At 41.1% G+C, this 27,678-nt stretch overlaps 3 protein-coding genes across 5 annotated transcripts; 1 reads left to right on the top strand and 2 right to left on the bottom strand.

The window, feature by feature from the left end:
- Positions 1-1,272: 1,272 nt before the first annotated feature.
- Positions 1,273-7,115, bottom strand: wu:fj16a03 (uncharacterized protein LOC335475 homolog). Its single transcript, XM_034682170.1, has 4 exons — positions 6,965-7,115; positions 6,732-6,818; positions 3,318-3,419; positions 1,273-1,436 (listed from the first exon to the last, which is right to left on the bottom strand). Exons 2-4 carry the CDS (start codon positions 6,775-6,777, stop codon positions 1,351-1,353), a joined length of 234 nt encoding a protein of 77 aa, XP_034538061.1. The 5' UTR covers positions 6,778-6,818; positions 6,965-7,115; the 3' UTR covers positions 1,273-1,350.
- A 4,137-nt stretch (positions 7,116-11,252) lies between these two features.
- Positions 11,253-22,728, bottom strand: ttl (tubulin tyrosine ligase). 2 transcript variants are annotated; one of them, XM_034681378.1, is made up of 9 exons: positions 22,714-22,728; positions 21,362-21,543; positions 21,098-21,176; positions 19,682-19,914; positions 19,379-19,514; positions 18,598-18,867; positions 16,141-16,284; positions 14,731-14,925; positions 11,253-11,969 (listed from the first exon to the last, which is right to left on the bottom strand). In XM_034681378.1, the coding sequence occupies exons 2-9, from the start codon at positions 21,528-21,530 to the stop codon at positions 11,951-11,953; spliced, it is 1,245 nt and encodes a 414-aa protein (XP_034537269.1). In that variant the 5' UTR covers positions 21,531-21,543; positions 22,714-22,728; the 3' UTR covers positions 11,253-11,950. The 2 variants fall into 2 exon arrangements, with proteins under 2 accessions (XP_034537269.1, XP_034537268.1); XM_034681377.1 differs by lacking the exon at positions 22,714-22,728 and adding an exon at positions 22,615-22,686.
- On the top strand, positions 22,332-27,614 carry fignl1 (fidgetin-like 1). Of its 2 annotated transcripts, none has more exons than XM_034681376.1 (2): positions 22,332-22,458; positions 24,848-27,614. In XM_034681376.1, the coding sequence occupies exon 2, from the start codon at positions 24,865-24,867 to the stop codon at positions 26,944-26,946; it is 2,082 nt and encodes a 693-aa protein (XP_034537267.1). In that variant the 5' UTR covers positions 22,332-22,458; positions 24,848-24,864; the 3' UTR covers positions 26,947-27,614. The 2 variants fall into 2 exon arrangements, with proteins under 2 accessions (XP_034537267.1, XP_034537266.1); XM_034681375.1 differs by having other exon boundaries at positions 22,374-22,913.
- The last annotated feature ends 64 nt before the right edge of the window (positions 27,615-27,678 follow it).

Here is a 27,678-nt window from a genome sequence, read left to right on the forward strand (position 1 = left end):
GCCTCTAATTTATTTTCTTGCCCCTATCCTGATCTGCTTGACGTCCCACAGCAGCAGGGTTTGTGTTCATTATACTGTAGCATGGCCCAGTAGGGGAGACCAGGGTTTGTTGTAGAATGTTTTACTCTTAAGTGAATAACTCATGATCAATACATCTTACAGTGGTCATTCCTAGATTAGACAGAAATAGGTATCCTTTTTATTGTTATTAATTAATTGAACAGCGAGTTAATAACCAAAAAAGACACGATGTGACGGCCAAACTCATCACAGAGTTGGTGGTCACTGAGTGTGAGCTGTGAGAGAACCAGCCCCAGCTGACCTTCTGATGAAGAGTTTATAATAGCCACCACATGGCTTTAGCTAGGTAGCTGAAGCTAGACTCGAATAAAAGCTATTAAGCTCCTTTCTTTAATTAATGTTTGAATGTAAAGTGACTTATCACCTTGAAGCGTAAACTAAAAAAACAACATCTACCTGAAAAATTACTTTGACCACTAAAAATCACAAAATGTCCTCTCCCCTCCATGTTCGATGTCTGCTTCAAACATGACAGCGCCCTATTGTTTGGCAGTAATAAGCACTGTTACAATCAACCCTGGTCTCCCCTGAGAGATAAACTACTGTTGTAGTGCTGAAACCCCAGAGGTAATCCAGAAGCAGATTTGCATGTCAGAGAGCAGACATGAGGACTCTGTGATGATGCAGGTTCAGCCAGGACTGTTTCTCATTTTGAGCTGTTCAAAACAACCTGCAGACTCTTCCTGAGATTACTCCAACACATGTTTACCTCACGGTTTGAAACTCCACCCATGTTTGGTGTTAACATCCAAAATTGTAACTTAATATTTGTTAGTAAAATATGAAAATAGCATGACCCAAACTCTTTGAATCTGATGCTTGTTTGACTCTAAACCGGCCTCAGATAATCTTTTATCTTTTCGATGTCCCTCTTGAAAATCGGTGATTCTTCGACTGGAGTTTGGTTTGCGTTTCTGTTTGTTTGCTCAAACATGAATGAACTGGGGTCCTTGTCATACCTACAGTGCCCAAATCATGAAGCAGAGAATGTGCGTGTACCTTCACTGCTGTCTACACTGTCAGACAGCGGTCTGTTTGTATAACCCGGGATGGTACTGACTTCAAGTTCACAGAGTACAGCCAGACATGTTGCAAAGTCCAGAAGCAGAACCACTGGGTGTACAAACTGTGTGTGTGTGTGTGTGTGTGTGTGTGTGTGTGCACTCTAACTGAGAAAAACACAAAACTACATTCTGGGAAATGTCAATCACAGCTTTATTTCACATCATTTGGTTTGACAGTGTCAGGAATTCCCACGCTGTGATTGGCTCAAGCGTTGCAGTTGTCCGTGTAGCAGCAGTTCCAGCCAGGTTTTGTGCAGAAGCTGAGCTCGATGCAGCCTTTCTCTCCATTGTCTGCATTAACAAACAAACATCACAGAATTAGAGCCTCAGAATACTCACTACTGACCCAGCATCTCTTTTACAAACTGTGATCTGACAGGGAGAACAATCAATGTGTGAAAGTGTCCTGATATGACAATCCAACATCGAATTTTATCAACAAGAAACTGTCAAAACTGACTTAAATCTCTGAATATTAATGTAAAAGTGTCATAAACTGCAATCCCTCAAACGACCACTAGGGTGACAGGTAGGTGCTGCTGGCCGTATGCTCAGTGCAACCTCAGCTTCACCTCTTGGTTGTGTTTCTGTTCTCTTTAAACTTTTTTTTATGTTAAAATGAGATCACTGATAAGGCTTGCTGTATGGCTGATAGGTAACACAAGGCGTCCAGCAGTCTGAGTTCTGTTTCGTAGATAAAACATTAAAAATGGTCTTTTCTGGTGCCCTTTAAGAGGAAAATGCATGCAAAAGTGCCTTCTGAATGCCCCACTTATGTTAAAGACGCAAAAAAAAGCCCACTAAAAGCCCCTTAAATTAATAGAACGCAAAAAAAAAGTGCCCACTGAAAGCCCCCAAAATGGATAAAACGCAGAATAGGCACCCTCTGGATGCACCAAAAATGCACGAAAGGTTACATTAAAAGTGTCTTTGGTTGCCCATGTAGTTAATGATGTTATGTTAAGTTATTTATGTACTATAATCAATAATATAGAAATAAAGAAATAGTTTTGGTTTTTCTCTTTTTCATAGTTCAATTTCCAGCTCAAATGGTCTCAGAAATATTCATCAGAATGTAGGAAATTGAGGTTTAGCTGCTCAAAATTTCCTGGGCGAGGACCGCCTGACCTCCCTCTTGGTAACGCTCCCTCAATACATTTAAATTCACCCTAAACTGTGAGTACCAGGGGTTTGAAAGGAGGTGCCCCTTTCTTGTTTTTTCGCCCCTGCCCCTCAAACAGCCTGAGTACGCCACTGTTTTGGTTTATGTGTCAGCACTTGTTAGCAGACATTGATTTCTGTGTTCACCACACCTGGCTTGTTATCTTAGCTTGGACACAGGCTGATTATCAAGCTGAAGAATTTGCTTTGAACATCGATTTTATGAATGTGTTTTTGCTACACTTCCTCTTTAAGTTGCTCTTCTCCAAACATGGTCACGTCTAGCTCCTAAAACAGCACGTTGATGCAAAATGCAAAACTGGACGCTTATAAAAAAAAAACACCTGATTGACCCAGAAAAACCTGAAGGTAACACCTGACGGAAAGCCACACAGAGGCAGCTAAGAACAAATGCGAAGGATGAATCTGATTGGCCCAATGGAACCACCTGCCTGTACCATCTGAAGACATTTCTTATGTTTACACCTTAAGGACACTTCTTAAAAATACACCTTAGGGAAACCATCCTAATGGTTATTCAGCATGAGTCTGGTTCTGCCTAGGGTTTTTTTTAACTGCTTTCTTGACAATGTTGCCAAATGTTGACAAGTGTTGGCTCACAGGGAACTCGTTTTGAGTTACATTTTGGGGCATTTTTGCCTTTAATGTACAGGACAGCTGAAGAGAGAGGAAATGTGGGGAGTAGAGAGAGGGGAGCACATGCAGGAATTGGTCAAGGCTGGAATCGAGCCTGCGACGAGGGCCATAGCCTCTGTATACGGGGCGTGCTTAGACCGCTAGGCCAATGGCGCTCCATATTGGGTCTTTTTAAATAAAACTAAAAAGTGTGAAGTCCAGGCCGACTCTGTTTGTAGAGTGTCCTGAGGTAACGTTTTTTAAGGGCTAGATAAATTAAAAGTGACTGATTGGTTTATTAAAGGACACACCTGGAGGACACATCTGAAGTCCTTCATAACTGGACAGAGCCTAGTGGACAGGTAGAGGACTCACCTTTGATGAAGCAGGCTTGTTTGATGTCGCTGCTGCAGTCCATCTGCTGGTGGTTGAGCATCAGGTAATCATGACCGATGCACCTAATGTTGTACTGTTTGGCTGCAACACAATCACACCTGGTCAGATCACACCTGTGTTTTTAGATCATGATTATCATGTGAAATATCAACATCATGACTATTTTACATGATCCACCTATCGTGGGGTCTGAAGCTGATTTAAACACATGGAGAAGAAAACCTGTATAAATATAAGTGTAATGTCAGGGGAGCAGCTTTTCGACTCCCGTCATTTCTCTTTATAAATTGACTGAATTATTTTAATAGACGCTCCACTTTGTAATACTGTCAGTCCTTTGTGAAGCACTTTGGACTGAAAACAAGTGAAATGTCTTTTTCAGAATAACTTTTGGATCAAACAAAAAACATATTTCAACCACAAGCCATCCCCGGCATGATCCAAACTTCATTTATCATCTCTTTATTACATCAATCTGTTCAATCTGAAAGGGGAGACGGACTAATAAAGATTACTTTAACTAAATGAAACCTTTGAGGAAGGCTTCTTGGTATCAGCCTGTCCTGTAAATCATCTTCTTTTCATGGAAAGTCCAAATAGTGGATTGTTAATATCACCTTTCCTATTCTTGAAGGGTGAGTCAGTGTTTCCGGTTATTGGAGATTATAAAGTAAGCCATGAGGCTGATGTTTTCTTAACTGTTGTTTTTAAGTGAAATGTCATGTATGTAGGGAAATCTTTTCCAAAGTGTTGTTTTATTCTTTCACCTTCAGTGCCACCCTTAACAAGTAATAGTGTCTGCTTTATCTTTATTGAAGTCAAGAGAAAGCACAGGTCTGCAGCAAAATCAGGTTTAATTACAACCCCAACTCAACATAACATTGGAAGCTGTATAAAATGTTAATAAAAAAACACATTTTGATGTTTTGCAAATGATGTAAAACCTTTGCTTCATTCAGATTAGAGAAAAGACAACACATGTTTTGTGAAAAACATTTGTGCATTTTTAATTTAATGCTAGCAAAACATTTTTAAAAAGTTGGGTAAGTTTGATAAGTTAACTAGAAGCTGAGTGTTTAAGAAGTAAAGATGGGAAGAGGTTCACCACTCCGTGAGAGACTGAGTGAACAAATAGTTCAACAGTTTCAGAATAATGTTCCTCAGAGTAACATGACAAAGTATGAGTGGATTTCATCCTCTGCAGAACATAATATCATTTAAAGATTCAATCTAGAGACACCTCTGTACAGAAGTGACAAGGACCAAAACCAAGACTGGATGGACCTGACCTTCAGGCCCTCAGGCAGGGCTGCATTAAAAACAGACATGACTCTGTAGTGGAAGTCACTGCATTAAAAACAGACATGACTCTGTAGTGGAAGTCACTGCATTAAAAACAGACATGACTCTGTAGTGGAAGTCACTGCATTAAAAACAGACATGACTCTGTAGTGGAAGTCACTGCATTAAAAACAGACATGACTCTGTAGTGGAGATCACTGCATTAAAAACAGACATGACTCTGAAGTGGAAGTCACTGCATTAAAAACAGACATGATTGTAGTGGAGATCACTGCATTAAAAACAGACATGACTCTGTAGTGGAGATCACTGCATTAAAAACAGACATGACTCTGTAGTGGAAGTCACTGCATTAAAAACAGACATGATTGTAGTGGAGATCACTGCATTAAAAACAGACATGACTCTGTAGTGGAGATCACTGCATTAAAAACAGACATGACTCTGTAGTGGAAGTCACTGCATTAAAAACAGACATGACTCTGTAGTGGAAGTCACTGCATTAAAAACAGACATGACTCTGTAGTGGAGATCACTGCATTAAAAACAGACAGGACTCTGTAGTGGAAGTCACTGCATTAAAAACAGACATGATTGTAGTGGAGATCACTGCATTAAAAACAGACATGACTCTGTAGTGGAGATCACTGCATTAAAAACAGACATGACTCTGTAGTGGAGATCACTGCATTAAAAACAGACATGACTCTGTAGTGGAAGTCACTGCATTAAAAACAGACATGATTGTAGTGGAGATCACTGCATTAAAAACAGACATGACTCTGTAGTGGAGATCACTGCATTAAAAACAGACATGACTCTGTAGTGGAAGTCACTGCATTAAAAACAGACATGACTCTGTAGTGGAAGTCACTGCATTAAAAACAGACATGACTCTGTAGTGGAGATCACTGCATTAAAAACAGACAGGACTCTGTAGTGGAAGTCACTGCATTAAAAACAGACATGACTCTGTAGTGGAGATCACTGCATTAAAAACAGACATGACTCTGTAGTGGAGATCACTGCATTAAAAACAGACAGGACTCTGTAGTGGAAGTCACTGCATTAAAAACAGACATGACTCTGTAGTGGAGATCACTGCATTAAAAACAGACCTGACTCTAGTGTGAGTATTGTTTAAAGAAGAGGTGATAAACACACCAGTAAACATGCCCCTGTCCCAATTGTTTGACATGTGTTGCTGGCATCAAATTTAAAACATGCATATATTTTTCATTGAAGAAAAACATTTTCAGTTTTAACATTTTATATGTTGTCTTTGCACTATTTTCCATTAAACCAAGTGGTTAAATGGAAAATCTATTCAAGGCAACACTTTACACAGCATCCTAACTTTGGGGGATTTGGGGTGGTATAATATTTATTGCATATCAAACTGCTTATTAAACATGACATTACTATTGACTTACAAGCCACTGAATGAGGTGGGTGACAAAACACTTGAACAATAATGAACTCAAGCTGGCATGATGACATGACACATCAAAAAACAGCTTTAAAATAACAACATGTTCTTACAACCAGGAGATTATTGACATGGAGCCTTGATCCAGAACTGATATGGCCCTTCTCACGGACTCAAAGTGAGATTGAGTCGTACATGTGCTTTGCCAATCTCATTAGAGTATTTCAAATCTAAAACAATAAAACATGACAATTGAGTGCCTGCTCATTAATGATTGTTGTTAGAGTTAATGTGGTCTGATAAATAATGAATTTTAGATAAAGAGCATATGGACCAACTGCCTGTTTGCTGCCTGTACAGGACTGAAATGTGTATTTGATATATGGAAGAAAGGAAAAATAATATATCCAGGTATGCTACATCTAAATCATTAACAATCCTTACAATTATTAAATCTGAGCTCCAAAATTAAACTGATGATTATTGACTGTTTGCATTATTTATCAAACATGAATTTCTAGAAGCACTCTAACTAAGTGACCCAATCCTCAGCACACACCAAAGTAATTTTTGTTTCACATTTGTATTTTTTTACTCGAGTGTGTAGAACACTGCAAGTTCTCTGTCTATTCCTGGTTGGATGTGTGAGTGTGTGTTTGTACCTGAGCAGAGAGGCAGCAGCAGCAGCAGGAGCAGGTAAGCCCTCATGTTTCTGTTTCTGTCTTTGAGACTCGACTCGCAGGAAAAAACTGAGGAACAGAGAGAGCTTATCTGTATTTATACTCTGTAATCAGACACACACACACACACACACACACACACACACACACACACACACACACACACACACACACACACACACACACACACTTATCTAAAAATGAATGCCACTGACCTTATGTCTGTTTACAAACGAAGTCTGTTTGTCTGAAGTTTGTGCTCAGGCGATTTATCACACTGTGTCTCAGGTCATCCCGTATTTCTGCTGAGTCATGACTCGACATCAGGCCTGAGTAACGGTTGGCATTTCTGCTGAGTCATAGCTCTGCATGGTGACTAGGAGTGTCCTGTATTTCTTCTGAGACCAAATCATGTCAGCCCAGTGTTTCTGCTGTGTGATGACAGGTTGGTAAATGATTGGTGAGAGATGAGGACGCCGTTGTTGAACTCTGTGTGTCCTTCACAGGTTCTTTACGGAAGATGAATCATCAGAAACTAGCCTCTAATGGCTGTCGGTGGTGCACATGGCATCCTCTATCTTACAATCCAGCATCTTTACAGACATTCTGTTTCTAAAGATACTGGGAGCCTTATTTCCCAATGACCACTTAACTTCTGATGATGGGTCTTGTGTTAGGTTTCCAAAAGCACTACAGATTACTTTCAGTCCAGTTGAAAACATGATCATTTTAAGCTCCTGTGAGTAGTTTAAACATGGTTATGACGATAGACGATACACCACTCGCTGTAAAACTAAAACAGCATTACTTTAAAATTTCCATAGCCTATGTCCCCAAAGAGTGGTGGCCATTAAAGGGAAGCAAGATGAGGAACCATTTCCTTTCTCATCTTAAAGGTGACATATCACGCTTTTTTCATCAATATATATTGGTCTAAGAGGTCCCCAAAACATGTCTTTAAAGTTTATGCTCAAAAAAACACTTTGAAATCAGATTTTGGTCTGCCTGAAATGCCCTCTTCTTCAGTCCTCCTCAGAACACTCTGTTTTCTCTCTGACCACGCCCCCTCAGGAAGTGGATGTGCCCTCGGCTCTCCAGCACGTTGATCTAATGTTTACATGTTGACTGAATATACACGGCTGCTCAGAGATCACGTTACTTCAACCCTCTGAATCTGATCCAGAATCTGATCCTGACGGAGAGGCGCCTGCAGCAGGACCTTTCTGAAGGATTGGTCATAGATTTAGTGTTTCTTGTTGTTTTATTTGTCAGTATGTAGACGTGTGTCTTGTTACACAGCTACGAACATGTAGCTATGTGGCTATGCTAACTAGCGCTAGCACTTATCCATGATAAATAAAAATCATCCACTAGATCTTCAAATCTGCAGGCCTGGTGAGTAAAACCGACCTCTACCAGAAAGGCAGCAGGACCTTTCTGAAGGATTGGTCACAGATTCTGTGTTTCTTGTTGTTTTATTTGTCAGTATGTCAACGTGTGTCTTGGTACACAGCTACAGCTACAGCTATGAAGATGTAGCTATGTGGCTATGCTAACTAGCGCTAGCACTTATTCATGACAAATAAAAATCATCCACTAGATCTTCAAATCTGCAGACGTGTGGAGTAAAACCGACCTCTGCCAGAAAGGCAGCGGGACCTTTCTGAAGGATTGGTCACAGATTCTGTGTTTCTTGTTTTATTTATCAGTATGTCGACGTGTGTCTTGGTACACAGCTACAGCTACGACATGTAGCTATGTAGCTATGCTAACTAGCGCTAGCACTTATCCATGATAAATAAAAATCATCCACTAGATCTTCAAATCTGCAGACGTGGGGAGTAAAACCGACCTCTGCCAGAAAGGCAGCGGGACCTTTCTGAAGGATTGGTCACAGATTCTGTGTTTCTTGTTGTTTTATTTGTCAGTATGTAGACGTGTGTCTTGGTACACAGCTACAGCTACGACATGTAGCTATGTAGCTATGCTAACTAGCACTAGCACTTATCCATGGTAAATAAAAATCATCCACTAGATCTTTAAATCTGCAGACGTAGGGAGTAAAACCGACCTTTATGTTTATTAAGACAGCCTACAACTAGCATGCCTCCCTCCTGAGCTCCTTGTTAGCACACATTTGTGCAGGTAATGAAAAACGGGGGAGGGATTCAGTATTATTTTATACAGTCTATGGGCTGAACAAGCTCCGAGCTCTGACTCCGTGACAGACCGGATATTGTTGTTACGTAACAAAAACACGGAAGTCTGAAACGGCTCGTTTCACACACATTTACAGAAAGGTTGAGAAATCTAAACAGGGGCAGAATGGATTTTTTTCATTCTCGGGGGGTTTGTAGACATGCCAGGGAAACATATTTCAGGTAGAGAACCATTAAAAAGTCCATTTTCCATGATATGTCACCTTTAACAAAGAGAGAAGACATAGAGCTGCCAATAAAAAGATTCACATGGCAGATATTTGGGTGTGTGAGCATTATCTGCAGGCCGGGTGTTGACTGCTGAAGGTGCTGTGTCAGCCTGGGAATGATGGCGAAGTTTGACCGGAGCTTTGCCCTAACATTTCATTCCAAACTTTTTATACAGGACGGTGATGGGAATAATTGTAGAACAGTTCCTCTTTATGCTGTGGCCCTTCAATGTCTTCTCCTCTCTGCTCTATCAGTTTGGAAAGTTGGGACCACCGCCACCCCAAGTTCTTTTAAAACCTCCTTGAAGATGACTGACACTTGTCTCAGATGAGAGACAATCTGCTGCAGCAACTCCCTCAACCACCAGAGGCAGCAGCACCTTTCCTCAAACTCCTCTGAGTTAAAAACACACCCCTGGAGGAGTTCAGTCCAGCTACAGCGCCCTCCACCAGTGTGGAGGAGCTGACTGACACCTAGCTCTCCATCCTGATGTTCTATTTTCTACTGCTCTATTTCATACAGAAACAGAAAAATGCACATGCAACCAAGTTTATTAAAGTAGAAAGTCAGGACTCGAAAACTCTAAATAACTCTTAAAGGGAATGAGGACTGACACTCTGACAGGTTTGGTTTATGTTCAAATCACACCTAAGAATATGAAAGGGACCTATCTCTCTCCTCTCTCTGTCTGTCTCTTACTTTAACTCTTCCTGTCCCATTAAAGTTACTAACCATAGACCTTTCTGGAGTCCCTGAGCTCCCTTGTCTCGTAGGTTCCTCTGGATCTCTGCTGCTGTGGACGTGCCAGACTCCAGCTGCTACAACTATTACTATCCGTCTCACCACTATCATCTCTCTCTCTCTCTCTCTCTCTCTGGGTCTTTGTTAATAATAGAACATAGAGTACGGTCTAGACCTGCTCTGTTTGGAAAGAGACTGAGGATAACATTTGTTGGGATTTGATGCTATATAAATAAAGATTGATTGATGGATAATCCAACGGGTTTTCCCTGTGCATCACTTAGCACCCAGATTTTATACCGCTGGTAAAATGTTATCAGATACGCCTTCATTCATTTTGTTCGTTTCAGACTTTCATATTTTCATATTTCAATGACCCTCAAAAACCTTAATGGGATGTTCTCTGAAGGAACCTGTTTGATTGGAAAGTTAATGTGTAAATAAAACTAATAAACTGTACATACACTACCAGTCAAAAGTTTGGAAACACCTTCTCATTCAAGGGTTTGCATTTATTGTAATGATTGTAAACACTGTAGATTAATACTGAAGACATCAAACTATGAAAGAACACATATGGAATTATTGAATGAACAAAAAAGTGTTAAACAAAGCAGAATATGTTTTATATTTTAGATTCTGTAAAGTAGCCCCCTTTTTCCTTCATGACAGCTTTGCACACTCTTGGTATTCTCTCAGTCTGCTTCATGAAGTGGTCTCCTGGAATGGTTTCTAATTAACATGAGCCTTGTCAAGAGTTCATTTGTAGAATGACTTGCCTTCTTAATGTGTTTGAGACCATCAGTTGTGTTGTTCAGAGGTAGGGTTAGTACACAATGGATAGCCCTATTTGAATACTGATGTAATCCAGATTATGGCAAAACCAGATTATTTCATAGTTTTGATGTCTTCAGTATTAATCTACAATGTTGAAAATAATTAACATAAATAAAAAACATTGAATGAGAAGGTGTGTCCAAACTTTTGACTGGTAGTGTACATATTTAATGTGCGAGGATATAATGTGCACATTTAGTGTTTTTACTTTTTAAAACATCTTATAAAAAACTAGACATACACTAGATAGACAGACAGACAGACAGACAGACAGACAGACAGACGGATAGACAGACAGACAGACAGATAGATAGATAGATAGATAGATAGATAGATAGATAGATAGATAGATAGATAGATAGATAGATAGATAGATAGATAGATAGATAGATAGATAGATGGATAGATGGATAGATAGAGACTATGATTACTGTGAATATGTGTGTCCAGTGCAGAGTTGTGTAACCAGGAGGAAACGTAATAAAACATGAGAGAGTGTTGTTGATAGGGATATTTTTTTATTCTAGTCATACTGTTCCTAATAAACACAAATGTTCATGCAAGACATTGGAAAAACATCAGCTACAAAAACACGGCACAGACGTCCCTCTGAATGTTACTCTTCTTTTACACTGAATGCAAAATGTTCAGACAGCGACTCTAACATTGATAATACAGCATGATGTGGTCTTTGGTAAGGAACATCGACAAAATGAGAAACCAAGTCAGGTGTGCAAATAAGTCTGGAAAAAGGTAATGACATCGGTTCAAAGAGGGAAACAGAGAATGACATTTATTCCCTTTAGCTCGAACAGTTAAAGGTGCAGTGAAATGCTGGAGGTTCATGGCTTCCTGTTTTCAATTCCCTCTAAGGCACCTTCCCTTTTATGGAAAGACTTTCCCTCCGAGTTGAGTTAAACAAATACTGATAGTTTGTTTCTGATGCTTAGAGTAATCAGCAGACACTCAAAGCCTGTTTGCCTGTTCTACCATCACATAATGATCTATTCTGTAACATTTACATCTCTCTAAATTCTTCTTCCAGCTGAGCTCTGGACTACATCTCAGACTCTGTACATGGTTTAGTAACAGGGATTCATCTACATATATTTTACAGTGTAACCTGCTGTGCATCTTTGACTTCTGTCGGACTTTCAGTCACTTGCATATCCTTCATTTCCTTCATTTTCCCTCCTACTGCGTCCCTAATCTTCTGTTGATCCACACATGAAAAACAAAGAGTCACACGTCGAGGCTCGGATTAAAAAAGAGGAGCTGCAGGGATTCAAACATGATGAGCCTCTAAAAACAAAACATTCTTGGTTTAAATGAGCCCCTGGACGCACGGCGACTGAAGAACTACAGAACATGCAGCTGTCATCGACGGGGTCAACAAACAGTCTAAACAGTTACACATATCAGTTTTGACACGAGTCTTTTCACAAGAGATCAAGTCAACCATAAAGTAAAGACATACATGATTTAAAGACCCCAGGAAATAAAAACAGATCCATGAAATTCAGGAAGAGTCCAGATTGAACTTGGGCAGTAACCGAAGGAAGGCAGTGATCAGACCCAGACTAGGGATGGGTATTTCAAGCCAAAACACTATTTGATAATCACTGGCTTTTATTCAACGATTATTCTAATAATCCCCCCCCCCCCCCCCCCCACACGCACACACACACACACCTGTCCTGTTTTTGGCCCGTTTGTGTGGCAGTCTCGTTAACCAGCAGCAGGACGAGGTGCTGCTAGTAGCGGGCACTGACAGCGTCTGTCTCTACCTTAATGTCTGTGTTTCTGTGACGCAGCGTGACGTGTGTGTTTACATTTTACAGCCATGTTCAGTCTCTGGAAATACGTGTGTAGTAGTATGAGATTCAGAAACAGAGAAAATCGCAGCAACTGTTGCAAAGACTGTATAAATAATGGACGTAGTATCCATGACGTCACCCATCTGTTCCTGAATGCAGTTTTGAAGCCAATCGTCGTCTGGAGCCATATTGAAAATGCTGAAAGAGTGTGACGTAAAGAGGCGGGGTTTGAGCCTCCTAGCTACCAGATATGTGTTTGCGCACTGTCAATCAAGTCAGTCATGTCCTTATTTGGGCAAAACTCATAATCTTAATATCTTCTGAACTGTAGCGTTAGAATAAATTCACCCCCCGTACAGTGTGTGCCGATAGATAAATTACCAGCGTAGACCCAAGCCGTTTTTGTACCAGGCTGTAAACTTGTTTATTTCTGCTGTGAAGAGCGTCTTTTTGAATTGGTGTGTATGTGGTTTCCTGTGTTTCTGCAGCCAGCCTCAAGTGGATTATCGATGAACTGCAGTTTATAACACTTCAGCATAGGCTTCATATTTTGAGACCGGAGGTTGCGGTTTGGACTGTGGCTAATGTTTTCTTCTTCTTTTGCTATCTAATGCAGTTAGCATTCTTCTTCTTCTGTTATTTAATGCGGTTAGCAAGCAGCTTTAAGACGCTCTATAGCCACCGTCTGGCAGGAATACTGTATTACAACCAGGCACCGGTAAAAACTATGAAAAATTATACTTTTAAAATGAGAGAAAATTAGCAGTATCTCTTTGATTTTTATTAAGTCAACGAATATTCGAAAATCACTGCCCATCCCTAAACGAGACATGTTCGTACCCTGTGAAGAAAAGTCTAACCTGATACAAGACGGGTTTTCTGACTTAGCTCTGTACAAACATCATGACTCACACTTCATTATAACGTAGGGATGAACTTGGATTGTATGTTTTATCACTTTGATTTCATTCATGGGGTCTTTAAATGTTATTCATCATCAGTAACACACTTTGTACATCCTACTTTGTATTCTAACACTTCAAAACCATGACGGGCAGACATGTTGGAAACAATAAAAACGTCAGTCTCGCTCTTCATCCCTCTGTTTCACACACACAGGCGCTCGGGCGGCTCTCTAACTAAGGCAAAAGGTGCTGCGGGGGCTCGGATCAGGACTACTACATGCTTTGAAACAAACATGCTCTCTGATGATTCATAAAAATATAAAAATGTTGTTTTGAGACATGAATAATAAGCTAATGTTTATTATTCATCTCTTTGTCAGAGTTCTCTCTCTCTCTCTCTCTCTCTCTCTCTCTCTCTCTCTCTCTCTCTCTCTCTCTCTCTTTCTCTTTCTCTCTCTCTTTCTCTCTCTCTCTTTCTCTCCCTCTCCCTCTCCACAGAGCTCAGAAACCAGGAACACTAGAGGAGAGCTTACACCTGAGTTTACCACATGATGGACCGCCTCCTCGCTCATGTGTGCTCCCCAGCTGTCCGGATCGTAACATGTTGTTTCCATGTGATCAAGCTAACAGTTATGTTGATTTCAAGGCTAGTCTTTAAATCTTGAATGTTTATTCTCTCAGACATGAGTCAATAAATTAGACTTTTAATCAGCCACCTCAAAGCTTCCTGCTGGAGTTCTTCCTAAAACTCAAACATGACGAGACAAAGAATTCAAAACACACAAAGCTACCAGATCTCAAACACCAACAGTCTGCTCTCTGCTAAGTCGTGTGGACCAGAACGGCTTCGTCCATTTTGAGCAACAGTGCAAAGGCTTATAGGTAAGTAAAGTAAAAAAAAGAGCATGCTAAGTAGCATCTTTTTAAGGGAGTGTGGCTGGAAATGTAAGGCACTACAGTCTCAGTTGGAGTCTCTCTGCATCCTTTAGACCTCCAGGGATCTGCACGGGGAACAGGGGTGGAACTGAGATGGTCTGTCCTCATTCACAAACTGCCACAAAGGTTTGTTGATCAATGAAAACCATCCTCACAATCAGAATATGCATAATCAGGAGTGAAGAGAGATTTTCTGCAGTTTAGGGATCTAAATAAAGGCCTGGCTGGCTGCATGTGCTACGTGTTAGTTAGAGTTTAGGAGTGAGGACAGAGGGTGGAAGAAGCTCTCTAATCAGGAGAAGATATGTACGCTTACAGGCGAGTGAAAGGACCCACGTGGAGAGGACCTCTCAGTTTGGGAGAGGAGCAGGAGTTGGTGCTGAACGTGGAGGACGGAGAGGAGGAATACAGTGAAGAGGAAGCAGATGAAGAGTCACAGCCGCTGTGGAGAGGAAAGACACTGGAGACGGCCACATCCACGATTCCTTGACACAACTCTGGATACAGCTTCCTGGAGGAGGGAGGGGAAACAGAAGAGACTACTTTGATCTCACTGAATGAGTTTAAATATGATCTTCAGGAAGCATTCACAAGCTGAGACCAGCTCCGACTCACTTCACATCTATCTCAGGGGTTTCATTTGACACTGCATTTTACAACTTGTTGGATCATTTCAGAATCCTGGTTCAAAAACAAAAAGTTCACGAGGAACAAAATTTGTTTGTTTTTTTTGCATCAAAATAATCATAATGTTTTGTTAACTCTGACCGTCGAATAGGGATGGGTACCGAATTCGGTACTTTTAAAGGTACCGACCGAATTCCGTCGGTACTACCGAGTACCGACTCACGTTAAATCAAACGGTACCATGTTTCGGTACCTGAACGCATCCCTGTGACTCTGAGGGAGTGGAAGAGGAGGCGAGTTTCCATACTTTCGCCCTGTAATAAAGTCAGAGACTGACCGGGTGGACGTCTCTGCTCTCTGCATCTGCGCGGGAGCGCGCCAAACAGAGCCTGCAGCTGACAGGCACGCGCACTCACTGCGAAGCAGAACTGCAGGATTAAGTTTATTTTATACAGTCTATGGTTGAGACTGACTCTCTCGCTCCAACAACCTGCCCTGTTTCTAACAGTTTCTGTGTGCGTGAATGCCCAACAAGTAAGTTGTGTGTCCTGTTATTATAAAGAGACGGAGAACTGATTTTCCCCTTCCCCAGGCATTCACATGTGTTCATTGATAAACTCCAGACAGAGCAATTAGACGCCACGAGCCAGCTAATATATCTAATCACCTATATAATCCTGTTTCTGTTCATTTCATGTTAAATTAAATAAATATGTTAAATTAAATAATTAAACAATTTCTTTTTTTTTTATTAACATTTACTACCACATAAACACAAAAGTACTGAAAATTGGTACCGTTGAGTACCGGTACCGATTCCCAGGTACCGGGTATCGGTACCGTATCGGTTCAAATGTGAAAGGTACCCATCCCTACCCTCAAAGGATGAAAAAACGATACTTCCACATATCTCCTAGGTCATGTTAGGATAATACAGAGTGAAAAAGTCTGTCAAAGAGTGGACTGGAGAAAGGACATCATTAAAATCAATGCTGTGAATTCCTACATGAGTGAACGGGAGTAAAGAAAAGTCAAACTGTAAACGGATGTTAATAAAAAGAGCAGGTATCAGGTGAATAATGAGCGGAAGGTGACTGACTGTGCACACGCTGGAGCCCCGTTGATCTCAATGAGCCACACTTTGAAGTTCTGGTCCACCATGAAGTCAAACCCAAAGAGCTGAAAGCTCTGGTAGGACAGGTGTTTGGTGCTGATTGTCGGCTCAATGCATGTCAGACAGTTCCTGTGAAAACAGAAAAGAACACAGTTATTACCTGATTGTTATCTCTATAACTACCCATCATTGTGCTCTAGGTATACAAACACATGACAGCATATATGAGGAACATTTCAGGCTTTAAGAAACTGCTAACTCAGCAGATTTATATCGCCATTCAAAAGGGAAGAGCACAAAAAAAGGCTCCTCCAACACGTGTTCATCTCCTCTTAGAAAGAATAAAAACCTATCTCCCTAATACTAATCCCTACATCTCTCTCTCTTCACCTCCCTCTATCCCTCTCTCCAACACGGTCTCAGCAGATGTGTGTCTAACATGAGTCTGGTCCTGCTGGAGGTTTCTGCCTGTTAAAGGAAGTTTGTCCTTGCCACTGTAACTTGCTAAATGCTGCAAAGTGCTCTGCTCATGGTGGATTAAGATGAGATCAGACTGAGTCCTGTCTGTAAGATGGGACTGGATCTTATCCTGTCTTGATGTTGGGTCTTTGTTAATAATAGAACATAGAGTACGGTCTAGACCTGCTCTGTTTGGAAAGAGTCTGAGGAGAACGATTGTTGGGATATGGGGCTATATAAATAAAGATTGATTGACTGACATGTGTGTTATTGATACGGCTCTTTGATTTGCTTTCTTGATGAGAAAAGACAAGCGGCTGAAACTTTCAAAACAGTCAGGAGTCTGATATCAATATTTTGACTCTTGATAATAGTGAAGTTCTCATGACTCATGGTCTACAGCTCTGTGAATCACTATCACATCAAGAGTCTTACATGCTCACAAATGTTAGAATGCAAAAATAGTTCATTGGTATAACACAAAGTAGAGCTGACTGATGGGAGGTGATAACTGATCGGTCTTACAGGCATTTATCTATTGATCCAAGTAAAAGGTAAAACGAGTCAGTCAATGAACGGATTAGATCTGATCCATTAGAGGCGATCACAATCTACAGCAGACATCATGGATCCTATCAAGCAGCTGATGAGACACTACACGGTGTTAGACAAAAGTCAGGGATCACCAAAATCAGGTGGTTTTGTCCTCAGCCGACAGGAAATGTTGAGGACCAGCCGACAGATTAACATTATCATGGCTGCTAGCATGACTTTAAAGTGCCTTAATGTGCCTGTAGAGTGAATTTAACCCTTTAATTCATCAATTTTTAGACCAAGTGGAACTTTGAAGAGATAGCTGCCTAAAAACTAAAACAAAGACAGTATGGTTTAAAGATGTAAAACTGGAAACCTTTAATTGTTGAAAAGTTGAACTCATAGGCTCTGACATTAGCAACACTCTTAAACAAGAATTCACATCTTATTCTCTCCATTCATCCGCAAGATGAAAATATTGAACTCGAAGTAACATGAACCAGATTATAGTTTTGTGTACTTGTGTACTTTTGTGTTAACCACACAGTTGTGCAACTTTTGTGTTTGTGGTGGTATATCCTCTAATACGGTTGAATTAACTCTATACATGTCGAATTATATACAGAGTATCAACATTTTGAAAGCCAACTCAAGACCTACTCTTATTTATTTATATATTTATTTATCATCTAGTTCAAATTTCAGTCTATTCTAAAAGTCATGTACTGTTATTTTAAATTATTACAGACACATATATATATATATATATATATATATTATTTATTGAGTTGTTTTTTTATTTGTCTTTATTTCTTTTTTAATTTATTGTGGATTATTTCATGATTTATTAAGTAATTAATTAGATCTTATCATTTTATGATTATTACAGATTACCTCTCAGCATTTTAATAATTAAATTAAATAAATTTGTTTTACTTTACTGTATTTGCTTTTAGTGCAGCATCTTCTTTTACTGGTTTAATCTTTTAGTGTTTTATTATCGTATTCATTTATTTTATTTTGGTGAGCTTAATCTCCCATTTTGAGTTTTAACATCTTATTTTTCCTCCAGTGTTTCCTCATTAAGGTTTCATGACAGTGTTTCTTCAGTTCAGTTTTATTCTTTATTAATATTATTTTTAAATATATATATATTGTGTTCTTTACCTTGCATATTCATTGTGGGGTGGGTTTGGGGCTGTGGTTAGGATTTGTTACTTCTTTTCTTTGTATTTTCAATTTGTTCTATTTTATTTCTCCTATTATTATTTGTATGTACAGCCATTGTTTTATATTAGAATTGTATGATAAGTGCTTTACAAATAAAGTCTAATTGATTAAATGATTGATATTCTCACTTCAGCGTGATGATGTATAGATATGTGTCCTGTGCTTTCTACTAAATAAGATCAACACATAAAGACAGCATCAAAATAAGGAGGCACCTACTTTATGATCTGTTTGATCTGAGGTAATATGCTGCTCTCCAGGGTGACGTTGTGTGTTTTCAACATGTACAGCCGGAACTCATCAAAAAACATCTCGTTCCCCTCCTCGTATCGGCCGTAATTCTGGGAGTGCTCCTTCTGGATGCAGTGATTGGTCAGGTGGCTGGTCATGTCCTGGAGGTCAGAGCTGTTGTAGGGCTCAGAGGAAGTCCGCAGCACACCTTCCCGGTACAAATAGATGTTGTACTGATGGTCCACAAGCACCCAGCTCCTGTCAATAACAATGAAGACATCAGATGAAGAGTTCAGACCAGAAAAGGTATAAAAACATGGACAGTATGAGAGCCGAAGAAGCCAAAACTGTTACAGCGCCCCCTGGTGGTGGGCTGCAGTACAGGTCTTAAAGCCTGCTACCTCCATTACAACAGACTGAATATGAGTCAAACTAGAAAAGACCTCTCTGTTGGTTCTTATCACGCTGCTTTATGTGCAACTCAACATCAAGTTATTTCATGTTAAAAAGAAGGGATATGACCTCATAACTGACAGCTATGTTAACCAATGAGGCTCCTGCAGGGTTCTTTACCATTTTATCTGTACGCGAAATGTGCTCTGCTCTTGATTACTTCACCAGCACAACATGTCAGCGTCAAGATGGTATTTTGGCTTCACTTCTTACAATGGGAGGAGATGGAGGCGTGTCGTCCACATTAATATACAGTCAGAGATTCAGACAGATATGCACATGGTCTGTGGTGCTGTGTTGAACAGTGAAGACTTGCCTTATGTCAAACTTCCGATGTCCTGGCTCCAGGAGCAGAGGCTTCTCCAGGTACTTCTGAATAACATGAACCTGTCCCTGATTATCAATGTGCTCCAGCAGCTGATTAGCATCATGGGATATCAAAATGCCAGCACCTACCAGCAGAAGATCACACAAACAAAGAAGAAGAGAGTTGAGCTTAAGAAGAGCTTCTATATAGCTCATAAAGAGTCTTTTAGTTAGTTAGCATTGTTGAAGAAGTTACTGAAAGGAAAATGTTAACTCAGTTCAACTTCTTTATTAGATTTCTAACAACCTTTACCTTTAGCTCCAGCAGAAGACTTTGCGATCCACACCGTGCCTTCCTCACTTTCTTTTTTAGACTGAAAGGAGGCCAAAAACACTTCCCGTTCATCCGTCTTGGGGTTGTTCTTCAGATGGCTAATGCCATTAGTGGCTGGAGCAACAGGGGTTTTGAGGTTGGTGGGATAAATGATGAAGGATTCTGGGAACCAGCTCTGAGAGTCAGACAGCTCCGGGCTGGTCTTGATGAGCCTGATGGTGAAGAGGAAAATGGTCAGCTGATGTTATCTAGCCAAGATGAATTATTCAGTTGCAGGAAATGGTCTTAGTAAGATAAGTGATAGCAAAACAAAAGCTAGGAAAGATCTATTCCAGGGCTGGCTCGTGGTATAGGCAGTATAGGCAAATGCTAGGGGCGCGGGCCCTTCCAAAGGGAACGCCGCTTGCACTCTAAATCAGGGAGGAAGAAAATATGAAGATAATAGGAAAAATAATATTGCTTTATCTAATATAATTTGGGGTTAAATTGCGGACTGATGTCACTTTTTTTAATGGTTTGCAAAGCAGTTTTTGAAGTCTCTAATGTTCATTATTTACTGGTTTTGTTTTTTCTTAACACTTTGGAAGCTGTTAGCTTAATTGGATATAAAATGTAGGCTAAATTAAATACGCTATTGCTTCTGCCTTTTCAGTCATCACTTAATACAGGGATTCCCAAAGTGTGGGTCAGGACCCCCTTGGGGGTCACAAGTCACTATGGGGGGGTCGCAAGATGCCTTCCAGATTTTGTTTTTTTCAGTTAGTAATCTAAATTTGTTTATTTTACCCATTATTGTAAAAATATAGACAAAAATAGTAGTTTCATTTGCAATAAAACCCTGCACATAAGTACATTTCATTAGTTTTCTGCCAGATGACTTCTAAAGTTAGGGTTAGCTAACAGTTAGCAGCACAGGAAACGGCCACATGTGCATGTAGGTAGACAAATTTTGAAGTATGAAGAAAATTATGTATGAAGAAACATTTAACCACTTCAAGGGACAGTGGGGGTCACAAGTCTCTGGCACCCATATTTAGGGGTCGCAGCCTGAAAAGTTTGGGAACCCTGACTTAAAACCTTACTGTTGCTTTGTTGAAGGTGTCTGTGCTGTGAAAATGATTGTTAGCCTACATAATGACTGAATAAATTATACTACTACTACATAATGTATTTTGAAACTATCTTATTTTTCCTGCTAAACATCACTGTTATTACCATTCTATTCATGTAAAATAAAGAAAACCTGTAAAACTGTATGTCAGTTTTCTTTGAGTGTATATGTGATGTGATTGTTGGTGGAGTTGGCTACAATACAAGTCACCAGTGGAAATCTTGCATAGAGCACCAAGTCCATTAGGGCCAGCTCTGATCTATTCAATAATAAGATTCACATACTTGACCAAGGATGCCTTTCTGCACAGCTTGTCCGCTCCTCTGTAGTAGTTCACCAGCTGCACCAGTCCTGGCTCATGACCTATGAAGACCAAGGAGGGGCAGACATTATTTCATGAGTTAAAACATCCACACCATGCACAAAATAAAATCATTCCACAAGAGGCTCGTGCACATGGAAAGTGTTTCCATCCTTATATCAGAATACATGCAAACCCTTGTGTCCGCAGTCTGCATCATATACATAAGGAAATCACATGAGTTTACCCAGACGTCCAAAGGGCAGCCTGTTCCGTTCCCCCAGAATGAGGTTGAACCTCGGGTTGTCTTTTTTTAGTTTCTTCCACTGTCCGGTCCCGACGAGCATCTTTGAAACTTCTGCATAAATCGTGCTGTTGTCGTCACGCGTGACAAAAGTGTACATCGGGGAAGTCATGATGCCACTCTCACTGCAAAGTAAAGTACAATAGAAACCAAGGATCCTGTAGATAAGTTAGCTTTCTGGTGAGATAGGAGGTTATCTGTTTGACACTGCAGCAGAGATTGTGTTCAGAGTTATCTCTTCTGTCCAAGCCATGATGATGACTCAGTCATATACAGCCCACTCTTCAGTTAGCTCTCTGTTTCTCTCAGGCTCCAGATCTCACTGATATTTACTAACATGAAGAGATCACAGATATGTGAGCGTTTTCATGTGTTTCCATAGACGGAGGTCCTTCAGTAATCCCAGACAAGGGTGTGACTGACTGCTGCTACCGGCTCCAGGGGCTGGTCCCGTCTGGACTCATTTGCATCCCGTCTCCGGTTTAGCGATAGCCGACGGACTGCGACACTTCTCTGGAAAACTTTTCAAGTGTCCATCCCACAGAGCAATAAGGAGAGTTAAATAATGCCAAATATTAAATATATCCCCAGTTAGCTCGACCGATACAGCACAAAAGAAACCTATTAGCCTGCCGGCGACGTATGCTTTTCCAAAGCTTTGCTGCGGCTGTCATCCACTGTCGACAGCATCAACAAAAAGCCCTGAGGTTGTGGTAATTGTAGTTTTTACGTGCCCTGATGCAATGGCGGCGTTAGTTTGTAAAACATTCTCTTCCATTCAAAGTAAAATGTCACAACTTCGAATCTAAGTTCTTAAAACGTTTTATGATTATTAATTTTTTTTCTTTTTCGAAATCAAGTGAACGACAAAAATTAAAAACCGTCCGTACTTCATTTCCCAGAATGCCGCGCGTTAAAGCGACGATCTACGTATTTAGCGTGTTATGGCCACAAGATGGCGTCCTGGACCTGACAAGGATTTAACAGAAAGGACCCTGGCCGACTTTCTGGATTATTATTACACCCATTAAAAGTTAACAGTAAGTTTCCTCACAATAATGACATATATCAGGTTAAAATTGACTCAAACTTCATAGGACTGTTTACCAGCAAGGATAAACGGAGCATTCCCAAGATATGCAAATAGATAGATATAATATGGAACGTGTCCCAATCTTTCCCTTTAAGGGATTTACTTTTGTTCATCTCCTCAGTGGTCCCGATTTGCCATCTTAAATCATATTTTAAATTATAACTTCAAGATAAAGCTCTGACTTTTTCAGCTAAGTTCCTACATTAGCTGAAAGTGAAGGCGGAAGTCCAAAGCAGGGTTCAGAAAAACGAATTGGGACGGAGCAGGAAGAAGGAGGAAGCTGTTTTCATGAAGAAGAATCAAGTGGCGGGAAAGACCACAGAGAGACACGTTTCTGTTGATGTTATGATATCAGTGTTAGTGGCTTTTTCGTCATATTATCATAAGAAGACAACACACATAGTAAGTGACCACTGTCCTCCTGAATATCTCGACCTGTTGTGTAGCGCGGAGTGTTTACAGTGACTGTCTGCAGCCTGTAGAGGGTCCTGCTGGACTCTACTGCAGATCTGCCAGCCAGTCTCCCTCCTGTACAGCGTTTTATATCCATTACATTATATATTAAGCGTGTTCCACTAGTGTGACACATAACAATATTTGACTTCTAGTCTGCAAGTCATTGTTAATTTCTTTGTCAAGAGTGATGAAATCCCCCTTGATGTTGAGAGGTAATCTTGTCCAGAGTATTGACATTTGTTCTCTTTTTGCAGTAAAGGTCTTCTACGGTGGCCCTGAAGTGAAAAACACTACGGCGAATCAGAAAACACTGCAGCGAATCAGAATTCAGAGTACCTACTTCTTCCTATTTGGTTAATGTTGTATTTTCTGATTTGTCGTCGTGTTTTCTGAATTGCCATTGTGATTTGCACTTCAGGGCCACCGTATATTTTAAACATCTATCAGGTCTCAACCAAATGATAAAAATAAATGGATCCAGCATTACTCAGATGTGACCCATACTTTAGACCAGGGGGTCCCAAAGTGTGGGTTGGGACCCCCTGGGGGTTCGCGAGACACAAATGGGGCGTCGTTAGATGTCTTCCAGAATGCTTTTTTTTTTTTGAAGTTATCTAACAATACTACATCTGACCCATTAAAGTAAATAATATAGTAGCTAGGGTTGCAAAGGGGTGGAAAATTAGGTGGAAGTTAAGCTGGGGAATTTTGGAAATATTCCAAATTGGAAACTTTTTATGGGAATTTATGAGAATTGATGGGAATTGAGGGTTATTTCATGGAAAGGTGTCATATCCAAGCTTAAATATTTGTTGTTATAAGCAGACATCCATCCAAAATAATACAATTAAAACAGATTTGTTTGTAAGTAGAACTTTATCAAGTGTTCAATATTTTATTGAACAATCAATTATTTAATTGAAGAACAACAACATGAATGTTGAGTTAAATATTACTCACACCCCCCCCGACCCAACCCATTCAAAAATTTACAAAAATACAATCCCAACAAAGTTCCATTCAAAATGTTAAATGAAAAGAGCCGCTCTCCCTCCAACTAAGTCCCATTCAACATGCAAATAAAAAAGCATCTTCCCTCAAGCTTCTCAAGCCTCTGCAGGATTCTAGAAATCATCTGTGCATGTGATGGAGGAATGCATAGTGCATGTAGGGGGCGTGGTCTCATTCAACTGTACTCCCATGAAATCTGGTTGTTTTAGTCAGGATTATGCAAAAATATATTTTCCCCAACTACATTTAAGTTCCCTATCAAGAGCCAATCTTCAATTTAGTCAATTCCTGGTTTATTCCCATAAATTCCCGTTAATTCCCATGGAAAGTTTCCAACTTTGAAAATTCCCCTAATTGTAGCTAACCTTGAAATAAAACCTTGAAAATACAAAATGTAATGAGTTTTCTGCCTTTCTTGTTGTCAGATGACTCCTAAGTTTAGAGTTAGTGAACAGTTAATTATCAAAAGCATCAGTAGCAGCAGGTTAATTCATAACACCACTGGAACCACAGACACATGCTCATATAGGTAGGCTAAATTTCTCCAGACCAGCTAAATGAAGACACATTAAATCACTTTGAGGGACAGTGGGGGTCGCGGGGTTGAAAAGTTTGGGAACCCCTGGTTTAGACTAAACATCAGCAGACCTCATCAGAATGAAGGCTTTTTCTGCTCTTCTAAATTCCCAAACTTTATAAAGGTGTTATTGTAAATCAGTGGGTTCCTGTGTTGAATGCCTGTGACAGACTGTAATGTAAGGAGAACATGTAACTTTTTTTTTTCTCTTTATGGGTCAGGGACAATTTGTGCCTTTGCTTTTCCTGAGGTCATGTATTTTTAATAAATGTTGCCCCCTCTCCTTCACCAGACTGGAGCAGGCCAGGCATGAGCGGCGCACACCTGGACGAATGGCAGAGGAGGTCCTTTGACATTTCATCTGGCAGCTGTACACCTGAACAGACGGCCGATGCCTACCGGGCCCACATCCTTTCCATTCAGTATGCATGGGCAAGCTCCCAGCTCTCTCAGGCCGGCATGGACAGCCTGCTCAGGACCTACTCTGAGCGCTATGCCGCAGTGCTGGACTCAGATGACCCCCGTAAAGGGCTTAACAACTACGCAGAGAGTGCGCTGCATCTTGCCCGCAGTCAGAGGAACTACAGTGACAAGTGGGAGTCGTCCCTGACCATGGAGAGTGTCCTGGAGCTGCCCAGCGTGCAGAAGATGATTCAGGCAGGAGAGGGGGGAGGAGGCTCCCTGGTGGCACCCGGAGATGTAAACATATGTGTGGGGCAAGAGAGCAAAGGGAGCCTTTTGTCCGCTCCGTTAACCGGAGTCAGGTCAGAGGCTTCTTTATTCAAACCCTCAGTACCAGCACAGCCTAGAAAAATGGAAGTTAACAATACAGCCAGTAATCCTAATCCTCATTTCCTATCAGAGAGGCCAAGAGGCTCTGAGAGCAGCTCAGGTAATCCAAACTCATTCCCCCGACCTCCAGCTCGACCTCACGCAGTGTTTGGCCACTCTTCTTCAGTTCCTCCGCAGGGACATCCAGGCCCTGCAAGTAACACACAGAATTATCAGTCCTCTATTTTCTCCAACCCTAACCCCACCAAACGGAAGAATTTCTACCACACAGAGGGAGGGAACGGAAGCAGGGGACAACATGGAGGACAACAGGGAGGGCAATATGGAGGACAATATGGAGGTCAATTTGGGGGTCAACATGGAGGTCAACATGGAGGACAATATGGAGGACAACATGTGGGTCAATACGGAGGACAACGTGGAGGTTCTCATGGAGGTCAAGCAGGTTCTGACCTGCGAGGTGGAGGCAACTTTAAATCAGCTCGTGAGCAGTTCATTGTGGATCAACAGAAGAAGCATTCCCAGCAGCCCCAGAGAGGTCAGGCTGCTGGCATGTCAGCAGTCGTGAAGAAATCTCTGGGTGCTAACAGACCTCGAGGTGCTTCTTCTAAATTTGTGTCTCCTATTCCACGACAAGAGGAGGAGGAAGGTGGGGCGAGCCGTAACTCCAACGAGGAACCTCAGATCATGGACGAGCGTCTGAAAAACTTTGAGCCAAAGATCGTGGAGCTGATCATGAGTGAGATCATGGACCACGGGCCCCCTGTCGCCTGGGACGACATAGCAGGCCTGGAGTTTGCAAAGACCACCATAAAGGAGATTGTAGTCTGGCCCATGCTGCGACCTGACATCTTCACAGGCCTCCGTGGTCCACCTAAAGGCATCCTGCTGTTTGGACCTCCGGGGACGGGGAAAACTCTGATAGGGAAGTGCATAGCTTGCCAGTCTGGTGCCACCTTTTTCAGCATCAGCGCCTCATCGCTCACGTCCAAGTGGGTCGGAGAAGGAGAGAAGATGGTGAGAGCCCTGTTCGCCATCGCCCGCTGCCACCAGCCTGCTGTGATCTTCATCGATGAAATTGACTCGTTGTTGTCCCAGAGGACAGACGGGGAGCACGACTCCTCACGTAGGATAAAGACAGAGTTCCTGGTCCAGCTTGATGGGGCAGCCACAGCTGCAGAGGACCGCATACTGGTGGTGGGCGCCACCAACAGGCCTCAAGAGATAGATGAGGCTGCACGCCGCCGCCTGGCAAAGAGGTTATACATCCCGCTGCCTGAAGGCGCCGCCCGCTGGCAGATAGTGACGAACCTCATGGCTCGAGAGAAGAACCAGCTCGGAGAGTCGGAGCTGGAGAGTGTGGTATCAGCTACTGAAGGCTTCTCTGGAGCCGACATGACTCAGCTGTGTAAAGAGGCGGCACTGGGACCGATCCGCAGCATCCAGCTCAGTGACATCGCCACCATCACTGCTGATGAGGTGCGACCAATCCTCTACGGTGACTTCCAGGAGGCCCTGAAGACGGTACGACCCAGCGTGTCATCGAAAGACTTGGAGCTGTATGAGGAGTGGAATAAGACTTTTGGATGTGGACGTTAGACTGAGCTCTTAATATCCTGACCCTGTCCACAGATGTTTGTTGTTTTATTGGAGTCCAGAGAAATGTTAAGACACCACTGTCTCAAAGACTGTCCTGACATCTAGACCAAAGATCCTGGGACAGTCTCACAAAAAACTGAGTTGTGACTTTCTTTTGATTCCATCCTGTGTGCCCAACAAGAACTTAAATTGATTAGTTAACTTCTTTGCAGCCAGCCTTCATTTTCATAATCCTTTGATATTTGGACAAAAGTATAAAAATACCAGTAAAGCCAAAATAATAGTGTGAGCGTAGTTTTTAAACTGTCTTAACTGCAGCAGTTTTTCGTTAGTTATTTACAGTTAACGTTGTAGTGAGAGAAATAAAAACACCTAAATGAGAAGTAGCTGGCAGATCTAATAGTTTACATGTTTGAAAATGTTAAAGTTAAAAGTTACCCATAGCACTGACTGTTCTGTGTAGCTGGTGTTCTTACTGTTGTTTTAGTTTACAGGTTTTGTAAGCGTAAAGCACGAGAGCATGTTATGAATGTGAGCATATTTAGTTCTAATTTCCTTTGATACTCTATCCTGGATCATATACAGTCAGTCTGAACTTGTTCTTTAAGATATTTGCAGCTTAAATGTTTCGTTTTTGTCCTGATTAAATAAAAATGTGTGATTCCTTACAAGTTTGTTTTAATGTCTGAAAAAAATAAGAGTGTCTCCTGTCAGTCTGATCCACAGAGTAAA

This window comes from Notolabrus celidotus, chromosome 4, assembly GCF_009762535.1.
Source record: "Notolabrus celidotus isolate fNotCel1 chromosome 4, fNotCel1.pri, whole genome shotgun sequence".
NCBI classification, from domain to species: Eukaryota; Metazoa; Chordata; class Actinopteri; order Labriformes; family Labridae; genus Notolabrus; species Notolabrus celidotus.